Genomic DNA, 19,230 nt, shown 5'->3' on the forward strand with positions numbered 1-19,230 from the left:
CACACGCAGGGTCAAGTACACCATCAACATCATGCTACACCCTTACAACATCAACTGGAATAAGAGGATAGAAATTCCGGATGTCTCGATACGACCGAGAAACACAACAGGAGACTGAATCAACTGCGGACTGCGAGACAGTTACCTCCAGGAAGAAGCGACGATCAAAATCCGCCAATCATAGCCGACCTTCCTGATATAGATACTGAAGTATGATCAGTCGACCTCATCGCCTAATGAAGACTCTCAGTAAGTAGTCGCGATCTACAACTTAAATGACTACATCGTGAGATAAACGATTATTTAATTCATTATTATATTCTAGCACGATGACCAATCATCCCTTTCACAACATTGTCCTTGTCCTCGTTGATGTTGCCATTGTCGTCCTTGTCATTGTCTTTGTCATTGTCATTGTTGCCGTTGTCGTTTTCGTCTAAGTTGTTATTGTGGTTGCCAATGTTGTTGTCGTTGCTATTGCATTTACATTCTCTTTGTTGTTGCCATTGGCATCGTCATGGTTATTGCCATTTTCGTTGCCTTGGCTATTGTCATTTTTATTGCCATTGCCATTGCCATTTCCATGGTCGTCGTCATTTTCATTGTCATCGACACTGCCATTGCCTTCCTCATTGTAGTTACCATGCATTTTCAATGTCATTGTCATTGCCATCACAATCACGATCGCCACTAGTTGCCTTTGCCTTCATCATTGTCGTTGCCATTTTGATTATATTTCCATTGCCATTGCCACTGCCAATGATACCGCCATTGCCTTTCTCCATTGTCATTGCCATAACCATCTCTATTGGCATTTTCCTCGCCACTGCCATTGCCGTCACCATTGCCATTGCCTTTATCATTTTCGCTGCCATTTTGATTATATTACCATCGCCATTGCCTTTTCCATTACCTTCATCATTGTCATTATTGTCGTTGCCCTTTTAATTATATTACGATTGCTATTGCTACTGCCATTGCCTTTCGCCATTGTCATTGGCATAGCCATCTCTATTGGCATTTTCTAGCTTCGCCACTGCCATTGGCACCACCAATTCCATTGCTACTAGAAATACGTGGCTCGCAAAACCTCGCGAAGCTGGGGCTGGGTGGAAAGCCCTCTTTACTCGTATTGTAGCATCAAACGAGGAGATTAAAAGGCGCATAAGATTTTTTTTTTTGATGAGCATAGTGTTTTCGTAGTTCCACGGGCTAGTTTGCGGTTGAAAATCTATTTCTGTCGCGACGTAATGTACAACGGGCGTGCATTCGATGAATTAATTTCCCACGAAAAATTATTTACCGCGGCCACAAAACGTGTAATTTCTTTAATGCACTCTTTCACAAAAAAGATTTCTAAAAGAAAGGGAAAAGATTCTGGAGAGATAGTTCTGTATCCAGTGAATATTGATGAACATTGCAGTTGAAATTTGATCATGCACGCATATTTTTTTCAATGTATGCAATTTTTTTTTCAGACGACGCCAGACAATCTGACGTCATTCATACTTTGTTTGCGCACTGTTGCCAGGCAACAGCACGGACACCTTCACGGAAATATATAAACACACATATATATAAATATATGTTCGGCTCGATTTCGCACGGCTTAGCTCCCGAGCGCGACCTTCGGCCCGACAAATTTATTAACCTCGCTACGCTCGGGCCTTCGGCCCTCGCTTCGCGAGGAATTATTGTCATTGTCTCTGTCACTGTTGCCGTCATTGTCACTGTCCTTGCCGTTGTCATTGTTGTTGTTTTCGCTGTCATTGCCGCTTCCATTGTCCTTGTCGTTGTTTTTATTTTTGTACTGTTTATTATTACTGTGGTTATCATAGCTATTGTCGTTGTCACTATCATTGTCATTGTGGTTGTCGCTATCGCTGTTGTTGGCATTGTCGTGGTCAACATCGTTGTCGCTGTTGATGCTGTTTTCAATATCGTTGTCGTTTTTGTTAAGGATCTTAAGCAGCGACGACGACGAAAGCAGCGAGAACGTTAGAAAAAAATGTCTTAATTAGCAAAATACTGGCATTACACTCGCGTTACAATATTGTACAATATTGTTTATACTCCAAGCTTTAATCTTATCACAGCTTTAATCTTCGCGGAATTATAGAAGAGAGGGGGGTAAAGATTCCCTCCCCCCTAACCCCCCGGCCACTGAAGACGGAAAAATGCCCGGTCCGGTCTATATAGGGTTAAAATATGCATAAAATAGTAGGCCACATAAACTTCTTGAGAAATTAGCCTATTAAGTTATTTGTTGAGGAAAGTCACTGCTTTTCCTCGTTGTCAGTGCTCGGTTACTATATAAAGCGCTCATTCTAAATGTTTTTCAGTTTAAATGATTAAAAAAGGTAATTATGGTGATTATATCTTATTTGCGTGGTGAAAATGATAATTGTGGTCGGATTTTTAGAGTAGGGCCTGCTGTACGGATACTGAGCAGTCTTACATCCGTCACCAGACCTGCGAAAAAGGAATTGGTACTCGAGGATAATATTTGAAAGGAAATCGTTAATCTTTCTTCTGTCACATTTGTAACTAAATGGTAAATTCCAAAGCACACCGGCGGACACGGATACTGTCCAACATACGGTAGTCACGAGTTAATGCATTGCGTCCTAAACCGTAACACGGATGGGGGGTTAATAAAGGGAAGAGTTGGTGTTTGGCCTTGTAATGACATTAGGAAGTCATGCAATTTTCATCTTAGCCACATCAATGCAAGTAAATAGCTGTAATTTTATAATTGACGAAGATACTGTAGCGTGAAAAATCTTTGTTCGTTTGCCGCGAGAAAGGGCAAATGGAAAAGGTGCAATTACAAAGGGTTGGTCAAGACATGTCAAGACTTCTCTATAACCATTGATAACTGAACTAAATTGAAATTATAAAGGAAGAAAAAATCCTTTCCTTCTGCTCGGTTGAAGTTATTCAGAGAACCCATTATTCCCGTACAGTTAAAGAAGTGTTTAACACAATTAAGAACGTGCCCATTGATTTTAACGAACATGACAAATGTCACATGCGCATGGGCTGGACCCTTCTGTCAGTTCACAAACAATATTTAGGTCGCATTTGATTGACTATTCCAGCGTATTGGCAAACGTTTGATCACACACGATATTCAAGAGCCATTTTGTATTCCGGTTACTTCTGAAACCTCTTTTGAACTATTTTTAGTAGCCACGGATGTATTCCAGGTTGTATAAACCTCCGAGGTGCTTAGTTCCATTCAGGGTGGGGTGGGGGGCTAATTAGAGAGGGGGCCAGGGGGTCTTTCAAATCGCGAATTTTGAACAAAAGTTGACCTGACGTTTCCACACAGCAGTGTCTGAAAGGTAATAGTGATAGCAAATAACACTTCTGCACATTGAAGACAAATTGAATGTTACTTTGACCTTTGGTACGCCTGAGTTTGGAGTATTTCACTGGTGTTTTCTATGATAGAGGGGTGGCAAGGGAGGGGAGGACGGTGCTTAAAAATCTGACCTTCAAATGGTGTTTTTATTAGCACGAGAAGAAGGGGTGGAAGGTAGGAAGATGATATGAAACTAGCTTAGTACCATTTTAAAAAGAATAACGTGTTTAAGTTAATGTTAAACATTGCAAGTCACAGCAGCAAATATCTGAAGATAACCAAAAAGACTGGGAGATTTCAGACCTCGACTCGAACTCTTTCAAAGTTGATTCAACTACTCGAGAACAGGAATAGAACAATTTTAGATAGCTTTATCCGACAGAAGCTCGGGGGATTCACCTATTTTTAGAAACATTTTGAATGGCAAAAACAGATTTGTACTAATGGAATATTGAAATAACGGTCTAGTTTTGTTAATATTACACAGAAACTAGTATCGATTATGTTTGGCTGCCGCGCTGCCGCCAGGATGTCAAGAATGGAAATGAATTGCAAACAATTGTTACCCCTATGTTCTGGACAAACTGACTACAATTTTGTTCTTTCTTAGAGAAATCGCTTGCGTTGATATTTTCTTGTCGATACACCGAAAGTAATTTCAACAGTTTTTGAGCAAAGATACTTTGTCAAATATTTAAGACAGTATTGCTCAAAACAAAATAATATCCCCATGACAACATCCTTTCGGATCCTTAAAACGTTGACGTAGGGTTACTTTCGTTACGTTTAGCACAAATTTGACATTCTATGATTATGGAATTTTCCACCATAATTTTTGTCAGAATAAACCACGAAGAATAAACTAAGTTAAAAAAAAAAAACCACACACACACAAGCTGCTCCTACGCTTTTTAATGGTTTTGGAGTGATCATTTGAGCTTCGAAACTGCTTCACAATATCACGATGTTGAACAAACTCTAGGTATTGCAGTGAACCTTGCGTTTTCTTGAGTTTCTGAAAAGATGAAATTATCGACGGACCCCATTACCAATACACTGATCAAGAAAGCCACAAATACGAGTATTAAACCGGTTTTTGTACTCAGCCCTGCTGAGCAGAATACTGTAAAACTGATTCGCAATATCACCATGTCAAACAAACTCCAGGCATTACAACAGAACTCCATAAACACTTTATTTTTTCCGTCTCCGAAAGGTGATCAACGGGCTCTATACAGATACGCTGGTCAAGAAACTCGCAAATATGTCTGAGTTTAAAGCGGAAGTAGTGGTCGTTTTAGTCATTGATCATGAGTTGCCTTGTTCATATATTACTTCGCATTTATTAAAGAAGAAAAACACCGCTTCTAAATGGCTTCTTACTCAGAAAGTAGATGCAATTAGATCACAAATCAGTCGAAAGCAAGCAAACGTTGTGTGCGTTGTCACAGTAGAAGACACGTACGCTTCGAGCATTTGGATATCTATTCCGGTCATCTCTGTCTCAAGCAGCTGGTCGCCAGAAAAAAACACCTCCACAATGAAGGCGAATCTTAAGGCAAATTATACAATAGGTAGTTGTACATAATTTGCGGTTGGGATGGGGAAACTAAACTAGAATATTCAGAAAGTAAAAATACTTCACACGTCGTATCCTGTTTTCCAAGATCGCTTTCGAGCCTTTCAAAGGGATGTTTGTGTCTGCTAATACAATTTCGTCTGTTTGCATTCCTTAGCTGAAATTTAAGGTCCCTGAAATTTTTAGGGAGCAGAACCCTCTGTGGCAGAGTTTCGACGAGCTGCTTTTCTTTCCGAAAAATCTTTGCTGACCTTCTTTTGGTCTCTCTTGACGACATTCTTCTTCCATTCGAAAACAAAAGGAATTAATATTCCTATGTTACTAAGGTTGTAGTTGATAATACATCAAAGAAAATGCTAGCTTTTCTTCACAATTCCCTGAATCCAAATTTCTGAGGGGATTTAGTCATTCCGAACTGATATTCACCGAAATGAAAGGTTGAGTGTACATGTTGGGTTCTGTAAGATGGCTGAAAAGCAGCATTTCAGGCTGTTAGGAGACAATTTAACGAGGAGCTTTGTACAATATTCATTTTGCTTCACAAGATTGAGATAATTTGTCTGATATCCTATTAAACAATTTAAATAGTTGTTACCCGCCATTTAAAGCTTGAAAGAGGAGGGTCACCTATTGTTAGAATATGTTTGTGTCTCTTACCTGATGTGAAAATCCCTTGTACCTCTATGTTAAAAAATAGGACAAGAATCGCTGGGATCACGAAACGACATACTTCCTCCATCGCAACTGAAATATATTTGAAATGTTCAAAGCACATGTTACTAGCCCGATATTGATATAAGCCAAATACACACGGTTCAACATCGTTCAAAATTTGTTGTTCAACATACAAATGCTAAAGGACGTCCAGATTTGTTGGCGCCACCTTACTAATCTGCTTAATGTTTTATTTTGCCCTTAATTCGACATGTTCAACAAAATGAAAGGAGAGCCTTTATTCTGTTCGACATTGAACACATTGAATGGAATATTTTCGCTGAACATTGAACAATAGTCGCAACATTTGTTGATCAACGAATATTGAACTATTTGTCATATATATATGGATCAAGATTTAGACTGGCAGTTCCGTGTGTTTTGATTATATATAATATTTTCATGAGATGTTGATTAAACTAATTCCACCTCGAACGTTCTACACACAAGAGAGACAAATTCTCCAGGAAAATTTCAGGTTGATATAGTGCTTCCTTTTGAAAATAGAACGCGGACTTTGAAATTTTATCAAATTCATGGCTGACCGGAGCACAGAAATTCTCAAACTTACATAAAAGAAATATTTTCGCCTTACTTTTCAGTTGTAAAAGTCATCCCGAGAATTCTGACGAGAAAATTAGAATGTGGGTGTCATTATCTCTGGTTTAATCCTTTACGCCCTAACAATAACCACGTCAAATTTCTCCTTGTAATATCATAGTTTATAAAAGGCAATGGTTATGAAGCTTGACAAACTTCTTTGTTATATGTTTTTGTTAACATTTTTGGCCTTGGCCGTGTACAGACCACAATAGATTTTGAAATGTGTAGGACAACTGACCAATAGAAACGTTCCTGTTAAGATATTCAACTGTAGTGTGAACATTAAAACAAAGGATTTTGCAGGGTCGCAGCCCGTCCAACATAAATTTCAGCTCCATTGTTGTCATGGCAACTTTCATAACAAGTCCCTCAATAAACTATGGTAATATCAATGCTTATTCAACCCCTGAGGTCATGGGAATTAAGGATATGATCACCCAAGGTGAATTTTTTGATATTTTAATAACTTCTCCCCAGTACTTTTATAAGAAAAGTATGGGGACAAGATAGGAGAATTTGCCTTTTGGTATGTTAATTCTTGTACTGATGACTTATGGCCACCACCACAGTGTTGTACGCAAACGTAGTCATGTATAGCCAGTAATTGGTCTGTTTATTTCTTTTTACCAACCTTTGAACTATATTTTGTTTTTTCATCTTGTTGATGGAAGCAAACTTATTGATCATACACTCTTTTTCAGTATAAGAACGTTGAGACTGAGATTAACTAAAATTTAAGAACCTACTAAGAACATTACCCAGGCTGAGAGGCAGTTGAGAACATTTTCATTACGACCAAATGTTTTTAAAATGAACAGTTTAAATTCAGTCTATATTGTCCAATTAAGGTGTCTTGGTCACGTCCACATTGATTTATTGAAATACTATAAAAAATAACTCAGAGAACATCTTAAAAGGCTCGGATTGCCAACAGTAATATAAGAAAGTTCAGCCTCAGCCTAAAAATTAGACGATCTTGTACATATAAAAAAGAGTGTATTAATGAAAAGCAAGGTCTAGCTAGGGTATTGTGGTTTAAGTGGAACGAAGTGAAATCGAAAACGGATGACACTGTTTCTACGGAAAAGCCAGTGTAGAATCGCTGAACATGTCAGTTTGTTTCATGCAATGAATACACATTCCAAAGCTCGTATATAAACGACAGCTTATAACGTTGTAGGTTGATTGTTTTTAGCAAGAGTCGATCGTCGAACTACAACTACATTGCCATTAATATAAGAACGCGTGACATCGGACAGGGTAAAAAATTTTTTTCTTTTCCCGCAAACATAATGTAATGCTATTCAAAAGCATTATCTTTTTTACCACAGCTCGAAACGTCCTGCGAATGAATGCAAGTTACTCGCAAGTGAGTGAATATGACTCATAATGAGAACAATAAAGAGTTCGAGAATTATTTTATCGCTACTGGGATACAAATATTGCACCGAGTCCGTAGGCTCAAGTTTAGGTAAGCGGATAGTCCGGTGACCATCTTCATTCCCAGTCTTTCGGTTGCGATCATTGCTCACCAACCAGCTATCTGCTGATCAATATTGTACCTGGGAATCAACCGTGTTATGTTGCCATCTACAAGATTAACTGCAAATACATCGTCTGCCTGGAGTTTTCAAAACGAGCCCGCTCAAGTCAAGCTTCTTTGAGAGTGCGGCGCAAATGTTTTTTGTCGTTCAAAAAGTTGCCAATATAAAAAACAAAAGGTTGCGTAGTATTCTTCCCTCTCCTTTCTTCTCTCTTTTGCATCATTGTGAACCTTCTCGTGGCCATAAAATCCGTGATTCCCGCCGGTCGTTTCACGAGATCAGCTTAAGTTTTCATCGGTTACCTTTTTAAAAATTCGGGTCCGGACCGTAGCCTCCCACGCATTCGTTTTTAGGGTACTGGTACCTCCTCCCACACAGTGGACTGCGTGGGAGGCTAGACAGACCGTAGAAAAGCCTGGAAATGTTAAATAGCTTTTGTGATCTCTACACTGCCACGATGTTATAAGAACTTAACTGTGCACACCAATTAAATACGTCCAATGTACAAGTTTACATAATTAATTATATATTAATGTCAAAGAATGGAGTTTACAAGGTACGTAACCGGAGTTTCGTTAAAGCCGAGTGCAACATGTAGTCCACAAAGAAAAATCTAGACTTAGAGAAAGTCTTCATTTTGGCTTATATACCACATCAGGATAAGCTTCCGCTTCGTAGCGACTTAGTTATCGAACTGTCCGGGCTTGACAACTTGGCCTTTGAGTGGAAAAGGGTTTGAAGTTCACCTTATTTTGATACAAACCTGGCTGCTTCATATATCTAAAGAGATATGATCACAAATTAGTCATTTACATATGGAAAGCGGGAAGGTTCGTAACAAATTAAACTCATCTATAAAGCCACCGGTGATGGGGCTGTTGTACTCCGGCTATTTATTTTGGATAGCATTTTTTTTTTGGGGGGGGGGGGGGGTAGGAAGGGGGGTTAGAAGGAGAACGCCTGTGCCTTGCTATTCCAATGAATAAAGCCAATCGAATTAGGAATGGCCAATTTTTACCCCATATCCTTTTAATTCATTTCTTAATGAAAAATTCACGAGAAAATTTGCTTCACTATCGTTCCGAGTACAAAAACCTGTTTTTCTCTTGGTGTCCTTGGCGGCATGCATGCGGTTGTAACGGGGGTGGGACAGCGCTGGACGCAAATGTTGCTTCTGATCCTCCTTTGGCCATTTTCGTAATAAGAGGCTTGTGGAACTAGTGGTAATGGTACGCAATAATGAAATATGCCAACAAGGACGCATGCACAGGAATGACATCAGAGTGGTACCCTTGAAGTAGCCACCGTGATCAATCTGTCGGCTCGATGCACGTGTTCCAAGTCTGAACGAAGCCTCTACGGTTAAACTTTCAGTAGTTCGTATTGTTTTAAACACAAAATTGATGCAACCCGGGTTAGCTAAATAATAAGTTGGAAAACTAATAACGGTCAGACTGTTTTTGACATTTATTCAAAGCAACACATGACTTTTAAAACTTATAAAACACCATTAAAACTTTTTTCTTTCATTTACGGTTAAAATACAACTCGGAAATCTTGCGTCCACAATAAAATGATCTCAAATTAATTAATAATAAAAGATAGGCCAAGGCATCTACACCTACCCAGATGCGATGGCTTCTCTCCTCAGATTTCTATCCAAAGTAATGTTTCACTTTTTTAAGCATTCACAAGTTTTTGATAGATTCTAAACGTTTTTTTGTAGATCTAAAGCCTTGCCAATCCTTTCATTATAATTCTTAGCGTCCCTGTTTTGTGTCTGTCACGTCCTGCGTTCATGTCCTTGGTCGTATTGACATCATTGTAAAGGCAAAAGATCCCTAGATAAGCTAGCCGTTAGCTTTTGCAGCAATGCTTAATATTGTTAAGAGGACCCGCACTATAAAAGGAACCTTTTATAATCCGTTTGCGTATTTGCCTCGTGAATAAAGCTAGAGATTTGTAAATTTTCTTTTTCCGGCCCAATTACAACTATATGTTTCGTCCAAAATATTCTTTTAACAGCGAAGGTCATTTCTTCAAGACAAGTTTGACTTTATTTCTTGAAATACCGACTCCACAACGTTTACTTCCTATTTGCTCACTATGTCCGCCATCATTAATGTGACGTTAAAGCGGTACAATGTAAGTGTGTGATAAAGCTGGGAGGAGCTATCCCTTTTATAGTGCAGGTCCTTGTTCAAAAAGAAAAATCTCAAAACAAAGTACTTAGTTACTCTTACGGCCTGCAGCCTGGCATGCTCACAGCAAGAATTGGGCCCCGTTACATTTTAAAAGTAAATTTTACTTTACACAGGCAACACTTTGTGTTGGCAAAGTGCTTCCACCTGCATCTGAATACATACATGCCCCTAAACGTACAGTCATGGGGAAGAGTCATTAAACCAAAACTGGTATTCTTCGATTCCTCACCGGGTAGTTTGCAAAAAAGCATAGATCTCCAGATATTTTAAAGAAATAAAAATTTCCATACTATCGTAACATCACCATAAAAGTATCACCAGTACGACGAACGAACTGAAATAGTATTTCAGTATTTCTACAACCGCAATTGGAAAAATAATGTAGCGACTCGAAGTGGTTTAGAGCGGTTTTCACTCGAGTGTCGGAAACAATTCGCGTTCGCTTTGGAGCCTTTGGTCTTGTTTTACTTCATTCTGATTGGTTGGTTGGCACAACTCGCGCCACTTCCTCAACCAATGGGAAGCAAAACCCAAAACCAATTGTGACTTATTCGCGCGCATTTTCCCGCTCTTGGCGCCGGTCACATGTACTAACGTTTCAAATTCTAAGTGGTTCATGGTGTCTACGTTTGTGGTGATTGGCCAGAGCAATTACTTTGGTTTTGGTTTTACGACACTTAATTGAAAACCGCTCTAGATATCATCCAGTAACAAAGCTCATTCACGTGTCTGATTTCGTCCACAAACAGTAAATTACGAATGTCAAAAAGTCAAATTTAGGAAGTTTAAGCAGCTACTGCGGCATCGGCAAAGAGAACGTAACAAAACCAAAGGATTTAACAAGAAAACTAACGGCTGTTAGAATGCGTGATTTCCGGTTATTATTTGGTTGTCATTGCTACAATTTAATGTCTTCATTTTGTACATTCATAGAATAAATCTGAGTATCGAGCATTCGTTACATCTTTCGACTACACCGTCATCGGAAAGAACAATGGCCCTGAACGTGCGTTATATTTTTTGGCACATATCTTCACAGTCTTCGGGCAAACAACCCTGAAATGATCAAATACAAGGTTTTGTGGAGAACGTGAGCACACAACAGTGAATTTTTCATCCTGTCTTAACTTGAACGCCGTTCCTACTAATTCTGTTACTGGATAGCTTGGCCACATTGTACAACTTGAACGAGTTGGGATAATCACGAAATAGTGCAAGGAACACGAACTTATATTTTCAAGTGACGTTTTCTCTGGCGTTGCCGTAGTGTTTTCTCAAAGTCCCCAATAAAAACACTCTTTAAAATATAGTCTTTAAACCCTACTGTTGATAGACTGGGGGTATTTGTCATTTCCCAAAGCTACAGTTTCCATTATTTCGCTTATCGGGGATCACATCACGTTTAAACCAATCTGTGTTTTTTTCTACATGTTGTTTAAACTGGAAGGGAAGAACAGGGACAAAAAAGTACCTAGGAAACTGAGCGCAATGACATTTCCATAAAATGCATTGATGGCCATCATAAATTACATAGTCTGAAATATATCCTTGTTTTATATTTATATCAGTTTTGCCAGTTTCGTTTATAGTTAACGGCATCTTTTTTTTTAAACAGTTTTTGAGTTTAGATAATTAAAATTAATTCTGAACCAATTCGTATATTCATTAGTTGTAGACACCTTCTAGTACCGCGGAAAAACTATCATCATGTAATCTACGATGTCGCCTGATTACAGCACGTGGGATTATGATAGCTACGAGAAGTCCCTTATTTTTCTTCACGCGAGCGCGCGAGCGAGACGCGCGAGGGAAGCAGTTTCGCTCTCGCTCGCGTGGTTCGCTTGCTCTACTGTCCCCAAGAAAAAAAAGGTACGCATTGCGTACATGTGGGTAGTGCTGTGCACGCGCTGCGGACCTGTTTGTTTACGGACACTCACTCACTCACTCACTCACACTCTTACACTCCTGATGACATAGTGGGTAGAGCACTGTACAGTGCACAACCCACAATAAAGGACTGCTCCTAGCTAGTGTAGGATCATAACTCCATGATTGTCTCTCATACGTCCGTTTCCCAAAGTTGTTGCAGTACCAACTTTTCAAGAACAAAGACAAATCCAACATCACTTGTGAAAATAACTTTCTGGGTAACAAGCGCTCTCGGAACTTTCGAGAAGCGCGCGTCAGAAAATTAGTTTCACCTTAATTTTTTGTTCTCTCTTTTTTAAAAGTAAATAATAAATAAAAATCAATAATTTAAACTAATATCTGCTTGTTAAAAACTTGGACAATTACATGTTGTTCTTTAGTGCAAGTAAGGAATATATGAAGCAATTCTTGTGTACTTTCCAAGCTTGTAACACCCCCAGGCTAAAAAGATTCCTACAAACGCTTTTATGGAGAAGCGTATAAACCTACTAGCTCTGCTAGCTTCTGGAAGTCTGAAGAGAAAAGCAATAAAACGTCATCAAAACTTAAGGTACATATACACATAACTATTATATGTTAAAAAGAAAAAAAAAAGGAACACAAAATGACACGAATACGTAGACTGCAGAAATTGCAATATAATTGAAAGGCTTCAAAATCCATGGATATGGATAAAATTGTCGCTTTCCGCTGTCCGGATAGAAGCTTTTTTATTGCCAGTCGTACATGCATCAGATAGACAATAGAGAGCTACGTTTGCTGAGAGTATTTAGTAAATTGGAAAACAACCAGAAAGCCCCCTAAAGGACTTACACGGTACGACTTTCTCGCATGCGACAAGCTTACGCCAGGCCTACGACACGAATTGTTTCGTGTAAATCAAACCTACAACTCGCTTACGACTGTCGTGTATGTCGTAGGATTTTAAAACATGTTTTATAGGAAATGATTAGGTGACTTTAAGACTGTAAAGCGAGTGAACAAGTGAAGAACTCCAAAGTAAACAGAAAAGCCCTGCACTGTACCTTAGAAGTTCTTTTACATCAATCTCCTTATCCCAGTTTTCTGTAATCCCATCCACATGTCCAATTCCAACAACACCCACCACAACACTAGGGACAACGCCATGCGGCTCTGTAAACAGCAAATTAAACGTGTTTACCGTATTTACTCGAATAAGCGCCGCGGGCTTATTTAATTGTTCGTGTCTCCTGTGCGGCGCTTATTCGAGGGCGGCGCTTATTTGAGGGTGGCGCTTATTAAAAGGCTCATACCACAAAGCCAAAACATTTCCTTGCTGCAACAGTTACAGGGAAGAGAAAGAGGGAGGTTGGGCTTGTCGTACCGGCGAAGTTTACAGCCTTCACGCAAGAACTGAAGAACGCGAACATTTTGAAGAGAGAACTGAATGAAAGAGCATCAAGATATACTCACTTCGAACTGAAAAACATCACTATTGATGAAAATAAATTCCCATTGCTGGCTTAGAACCGCATTGCAGCGATTGCAGTGTATTTTTATCATTTTATGGAAATACTCAAATAAGCGCCGCACCGGAGCTGCGGCGCTTATTCGAGGGCGGCGCTTATTAACCATTCCGCTCCATGTGCGGCGCTTAATCGAGGGCGGCGCTTATTCAGGGGCGGCGCTTATTCGAGTAAATACGGTAATTAGACTTGAGTTTAGGTTAAATTTGACTTTGCCAAAAAAATACACCAGTGGAGAGATTTTGTACTATTAAGCTTAAATCCGAAAGATGAGGACTTTCTGTTAACCCAGTGAGGAGAAAATTACGGCCAAAGTTGGTTGTTATGGTCCGCCATTTTGAGTTGCCATATTGGATTCCAAACGCTAACGTATGCGTGCTTTGGGCATAGACGATCACTTATTTTTCAGTGCACCCTGTTCTTACTACTACTTTTCTTGAAGTTTATTCAGAGACCAGAATTATTTGTGGGAGTAATAAACATTCACGTGTTGTATATTATACAAGTCATAATCAGTGTCAAATATTTAGGGAACTGGTCATAACACGTTTGTTCAAAGAGGACCCACCTTGTCTAGGGTGGGGTGGGGGGGGGGGTCCAAGACACCACCTATCTCATGAACGTTTCCAAGAAAATTTTATTGCCTTTAAGGACGGTGCCTACTATTGTTACTGCGCGTACGTTCTGCGCATCTCGAGATACTCGGGTTTCCTATGGGTGGTGCCAACTAATACAGGAATATTTTTGCGCAGTTTAAAACTATACGGAGAAAACAGAACTTAGCAAATGCTTCTGGTATCTCAAAAGAAAATTGGGGGTAACCATGCATTTTTCAGAGATAATTAAGCTTCACGTTAGGAAAAAATCCCATACATTGCTTTTATTTTGGTGCTTTTTGGAGATATTATTGCTTAGTTATCTCTGAAAAATGCATGGTTACCGCCAATTTTCTTTTTGGATTCCAGTAGCCCTTGCTAAGATCTGCTTTTCCTGCAGAGTCATAAACCGCACAAAAATACTTCGGTATTAGTAGGCACCGTCCTTAAAATTTGAGTTGACACAGAAATATTCAGGTAGCAAGAGTCAGCATTGCTAGATAAATAAGAAAAGTGAGATTTGAATCTCAACGTCATTTTTTGCCGCTGGATAGATGGGTGGCTGTGCAATAAAGACACCATCTTTAGAGTTTGAGGAAGGGGGCTGCAGGCAGAGACCACCATCTATTTTGTGGTTTGGTAGGTTCTGTTCGAGTATAGTGGTTTTAACCACTTCCGTGAGCAAAATGTCTATAAGACATGTTTCACTCAACGCAACTGAGATTTGCCGTTGTCTGCTTTGCAAAATAATGTACACAAATTATGCACTGGACAAACATATACCTCCGTCTGGACTGTGAATTTCAATAGGTGAAGCAGAGAGTCGTAAGGATCTTGCCAAGTACTGATCTCTCTCCGAAACAAAAACTTTGTATAATGTTGGAAAATCGCCCGTCATTTCCGCCAACATTTCCGCTAGAAGATCTTTTTGTTTACACCTCTCGACGTCTTCTGGACTGCAATAAAATTTAAAGGAAAAAAAAGTCAGTTTCGAAAATGTATATGGCAATGGATAACACTGACGTGCTGGTTTCCGTTGGGTGGGGAGCATAGATCCCAGGGGGGGGGGGGTACTCCACCCAAAAAAATCCCTCGGACTTGAAGCAAAAGACAAAAAAATCCCCTGAACCAAAATTAAGTCCCAAAAAATCCCATACTAAATTTTCGAACTGTAAAAACATTCAAAAAAGATTAACGTTAAAAATTAAACTACCCAAAAAACTACTACCCACAATTTTCTACCCAAAAAAATCTTTTGCACCTTTCCGTCACTTTTAACCTGGAGTACCCCCCCCACCCCCCACCCCCGGGGCAATTAGATCATGAGGACATCCAAGTTGAAGGTGGAAAGACCACATCTGACATACCACGAGAATGTTTGTCAGTAAACTTAGTAGGCCAGTTATTTAAACAGAGTCTAACTTAGGCCGTGGCTTAAGACAATCAGTGAGCCTCCAAATCTGTTTATAAGTGGTTTATTTTATTAATAAGTAGATAAATAGTTTTCTTGTCTGGGATGCAAGCCTTCTTGTTACCATCAGCAGCAGACAGTGTTTTGATATGACTGTTGCCAAAATTGAAAATGACTTAGAACGTGGTTTTGTTAAAGACCGTCTAAACTGCCTTTAAATAACTACCCAGTTTCTTTAACTACCAGTATCAAAATAGCAGAGGTACATGTAACCTAGATTAAAGTAATAAAGAATGAAAATACTCACCCAGGTTACAAAAAAATGACCCAGATGGAAATAAATTTAACCTGAATATAAATCTGAGCTGTAACACACTGTACCTTATAGGATCTTTAGTTGTTATAAGATGCCATGCTAGTTTCATTTTTTGCCATATACTCAATGCACCCATTGCTCTGGAAAGTGTAACCTGAGAAGAAAACAAAGATACAATGCTGTTGATGAACGAACTTACACACCCAACAGACAATGAACGACAATATGAACAAGAAATAAACAACAAATGATTGTATTTAATGAAGTCTTTGTTGCAAAAAGGGTGTATATTCATTTGGGTTTTCGGTCAAGAACTTAAAGGCTCTGACTCCAAACTTGCCCATTTTTAGTGCGCACTGTGGATTTAAAGTGCTACAGTGAGTAAATGCAGATTTAGTCTAAAGACTGAAGTTCTAAACATTTAACAATGCCAAACAGCCATTACATTAAAGCAGTGGCCACAGAAATGAGAACAAAAATTAAATTAAAACATATTAGGGTTTAGCTAAGAAAATCCATAAAACTGGGAAAGTTTTTCTCTCTTTTTGCAGCAAGTCCTTCAAATGACGTTACATGTCATTTACTCCACTTTTAAATGTTAATCATACCGCACCTGAATTGGACGATCTCCTAAATGTATTTGACATCCTGGTGTTTTTCTAGCCTATAAAGAAAGACGACATGGAATTACTTTAACTATGCTGTAAGGGCAATACACTCTATTGACAAAAGGAACACCTAACATTCAACTGTGGGGCTACTGAAGCATTGCTGAGATTCTCAGTAACACCTCAACTATAAAAGACATAACTCAACTATCATGTCTATCAATGGACAATGCATTTTCCAATGACACTCAACACTTCAGATGCCTGAAAGACAGACTGATGTTGCAGTATTAAATGCAAACCAAGAAGCTCTCACATCTCAATACATGTACATGTAATTATAGTTAGTTTTTTTTTTCATTATGTTCTCATGCTCGTCTTGTCGTGTCTCGACTAGCTTTGTGGCTATTTGCCGGACAAGCCCCTTATATCATCTGAATTTGTAAATAAATTGTTGTTGTTGTTGTTGTTGTAACTAAGCAAAATTGGTTTCAGTTCATTGAAATTCATCAAAATTTGTTCTGTTTTGCACCCATTGTTTTCTATAGAATCTGAATGACTTTGCAGTATTACATCCTACAAAGTAAATGTTCTGCATACAATGTAGAGAACCTCTATGAAAAATTTTACTACTGAAAAACAACCAAACCGACTTTAGCAACTGAATAACTTAAAATGCACCATTTAAACTCTGAAGTTTTACATACCTCTCTGTAGGCTGCTCTAAACTCGCCGCCTGGAGCCATACCCAGTTGCTTGGTTATGTGAGCTGATACACTTAGTAAAAGGACTTGCATTACACCAGCTACAACCCCACTCTAGATGAGGAACAGCAACATGATGTTTATTAAATCTGTTCAGTTTTTACAAGTTTCAAAACTCTGAACAGAGTCTTGGGAAACACAAGATGATTATACACATTCCATGCTGCTTTAGCTTGCTCATAGTTCAAGCTTTGGGGAAATAAAAAAGGCGTTGATGTACTGCAAGCTCTTTTTGGCATTGAATTCTTCTAATAACATGACATCACATGTAAACTAACAACTAGTGTACGCATACATGCAGCTGATGTACATACATCAAACACTATATTAAACTTAAAAGTGTCCACCCTTAACTGAATGCCCTCACTTGAATAAGGTGAAGTCCCTCATTGTCCCATCATCATGAAACCTGATTGAAATAACCATCAACTCCCCACCAATGAAAACAAATTAAGATATGCACAATGTAGACAAAATGCATAAGATGCATATACAACACAAGAGAAAGCTGAGCTTGCTCCATGGTTTATTGACAAGGACAAATACCCAAATACCCAAATTTCCTGCTGGTTTATTGATTCTGAAAATTTAACATAAAGGAACAACATGCTTGCTCAAGAGAAACACAATTTAATGTCCAATGTACAGTAAGTGCATCGGAAATGACATGTCAATCAACTTACTTGTTTAATTGCCAGTCTCAGCTTTTGCATATCAATGTTCTTTGCCTCTCGGAGCAAGAATTCCTCATCGTATTTGAGAATGTCCACTCGACTTTTGCACAGTTCAACCAGCACTACATCTGGCTGCACAGCTTGGATAGTCTGACGAAAAACAAAAGAAAAGCATGTGGTCACAACTTTTCTTGAGTTGTTAAGCAACCCTAACAATGGAATTTACTCCTTGGAACCACGAGACAAACAACTAAAAAACTGCAAACACCAAATAATGCAGACCACTATCATTGGGTGCAACAAAAGAAACCTGATGGCCAACTTTTAAATGTTCACATCATTCCTTGCCTTTACAAAGGCACGGCAATCATCACTTACAGACAATAGCTTTGTATAAGGCCTAGTTTATACGTCGCGCTACAGTCAAATTTAATTCAAGGTCCCACAAGCAATTAAATTCGATGATAGCGCGGCATCTAAAACAAATAAATTCGTCTGGTACATTAAATTCGTCCTAGACGTTTTATCCATCTAGGTAAGACGGATAAAATATCGATAACGCATCTTCAGTTTAAACGTTGCACTAGCGTCGCGTCAAACCAAATGCATACATTTTTAAAATGTATTTCAAACTTATTTTAACGAGCCTGCAGCAACCCGTGGCGACCAGAGACACTGTATTTGGGAAGAGAATTAAATTCAACCGTATTCATTTTGACGCATAAAACCATGCCATGATTTGTGTCGACAGAATGACGAATTTAATGGAATTAAATTCGACTGTAGCGCGACGTATAACTAGGCCTAAAACTCTTGAACAATTACATGTCGACTGCCCTGGATAAACTACACACTTGACAAACCTTTGCTACGTCATCCTGGCTCTCTTTACTAAAGTGTGCAGTGCCCACAAGGTAAACTTTACAGCCATCTGGAGTCTCCAATTTAGTGACTGTATCTGGGAGTTCTGGACTAGAACTTCTCCGAAGACGCTGAAGGTTCATTAGTAGTTCATCTGATATGCTGACATCTTGGGGGATTTCAGGCTCAGCGGCTGCTGGCATTCCTACTTAAACAAGAAAGCCATAAACGCTTAATAAAAGGCCTCATTTAGTCCCCATTTACGCCAAATTCTACAAGATTATACAGTGACAGATGTGAAACTTACAGCACTGTAGATTTTAGGCTCAATTACCAGCTGCTGTTCGGGAAAATGAGCCCGCACTAATCCCCCCGAAGGAGCCCCGAGTCTCTCTTCGGGGAGGATCACAGACCAGACCCAGCAGACGGTGGAAATCGAGCCTACAGTGTATGTCTAGATTTGAGCCTCTGCAGATCACTACGACGGTAAAACTCGAACAATCCTTCTCCACAAAGGGAAGTTGACTGCCCATGATTACATCTTGTTTAGGGGATTGAAGGCCAGTTTACTTG

General features: G+C 39.1%; 2 protein-coding genes across 6 annotated transcripts in view; both read right to left on the reverse strand.

Annotated features, from left to right (window-relative positions):
- LOC146465427 (uncharacterized) overlaps positions 1–5,690 on the reverse strand; it is a 44,507-nt gene extending 38,817 nt beyond the window's left edge. For all 4 annotated transcript variants that reach the window (XM_085128752.1, XM_085128753.1, XM_085128751.1 and 1 more), the window contains exon 1: positions 5,604–5,690. In XM_085128752.1, the coding sequence (XP_084984878.1) occupies positions 5,604–5,685 (82 nt within the window). In that variant the 5' untranslated portion in view covers positions 5,686–5,690. The remainder of the gene's footprint in view (positions 1–5,603) is intronic.
- Positions 5,691–9,250: 3,560 nt separating this feature from the next.
- LOC146465428 (traB domain-containing protein-like) overlaps positions 9,251–19,230 on the reverse strand; it is a 13,523-nt gene continuing 3,543 nt past the window's right edge. For both annotated transcript variants that reach the window (XM_085128625.1, XM_085128626.1), the window contains exons 3-10: positions 18,660–18,862; positions 17,806–17,946; positions 17,066–17,176; positions 16,364–16,414; positions 15,816–15,904; positions 14,807–14,979; positions 12,966–13,074; positions 9,251–12,452 (exon numbers count right to left, since the gene is read on the reverse strand). In XM_085128625.1, coding sequence (XP_084984751.1) covers positions 12,317–12,452; positions 12,966–13,074; positions 14,807–14,979; positions 15,816–15,904; positions 16,364–16,414; positions 17,066–17,176; positions 17,806–17,946; positions 18,660–18,862 — 1,013 coding nt within the window. In that variant the 3' untranslated portion in view covers positions 9,251–12,316. The remainder of the gene's footprint in view (positions 12,453–12,965; positions 13,075–14,806; positions 14,980–15,815; positions 15,905–16,363; positions 16,415–17,065; positions 17,177–17,805; positions 17,947–18,659; positions 18,863–19,230) is intronic.

This window comes from Pavona decussata, unplaced genomic scaffold (assembly GCF_977016875.1).
Source record: "Pavona decussata unplaced genomic scaffold, jaPavDecu1.1 SCAFFOLD_156, whole genome shotgun sequence".
In the NCBI taxonomy this organism is placed as follows: domain Eukaryota; kingdom Metazoa; phylum Cnidaria; class Anthozoa; order Scleractinia; family Agariciidae; genus Pavona; species Pavona decussata.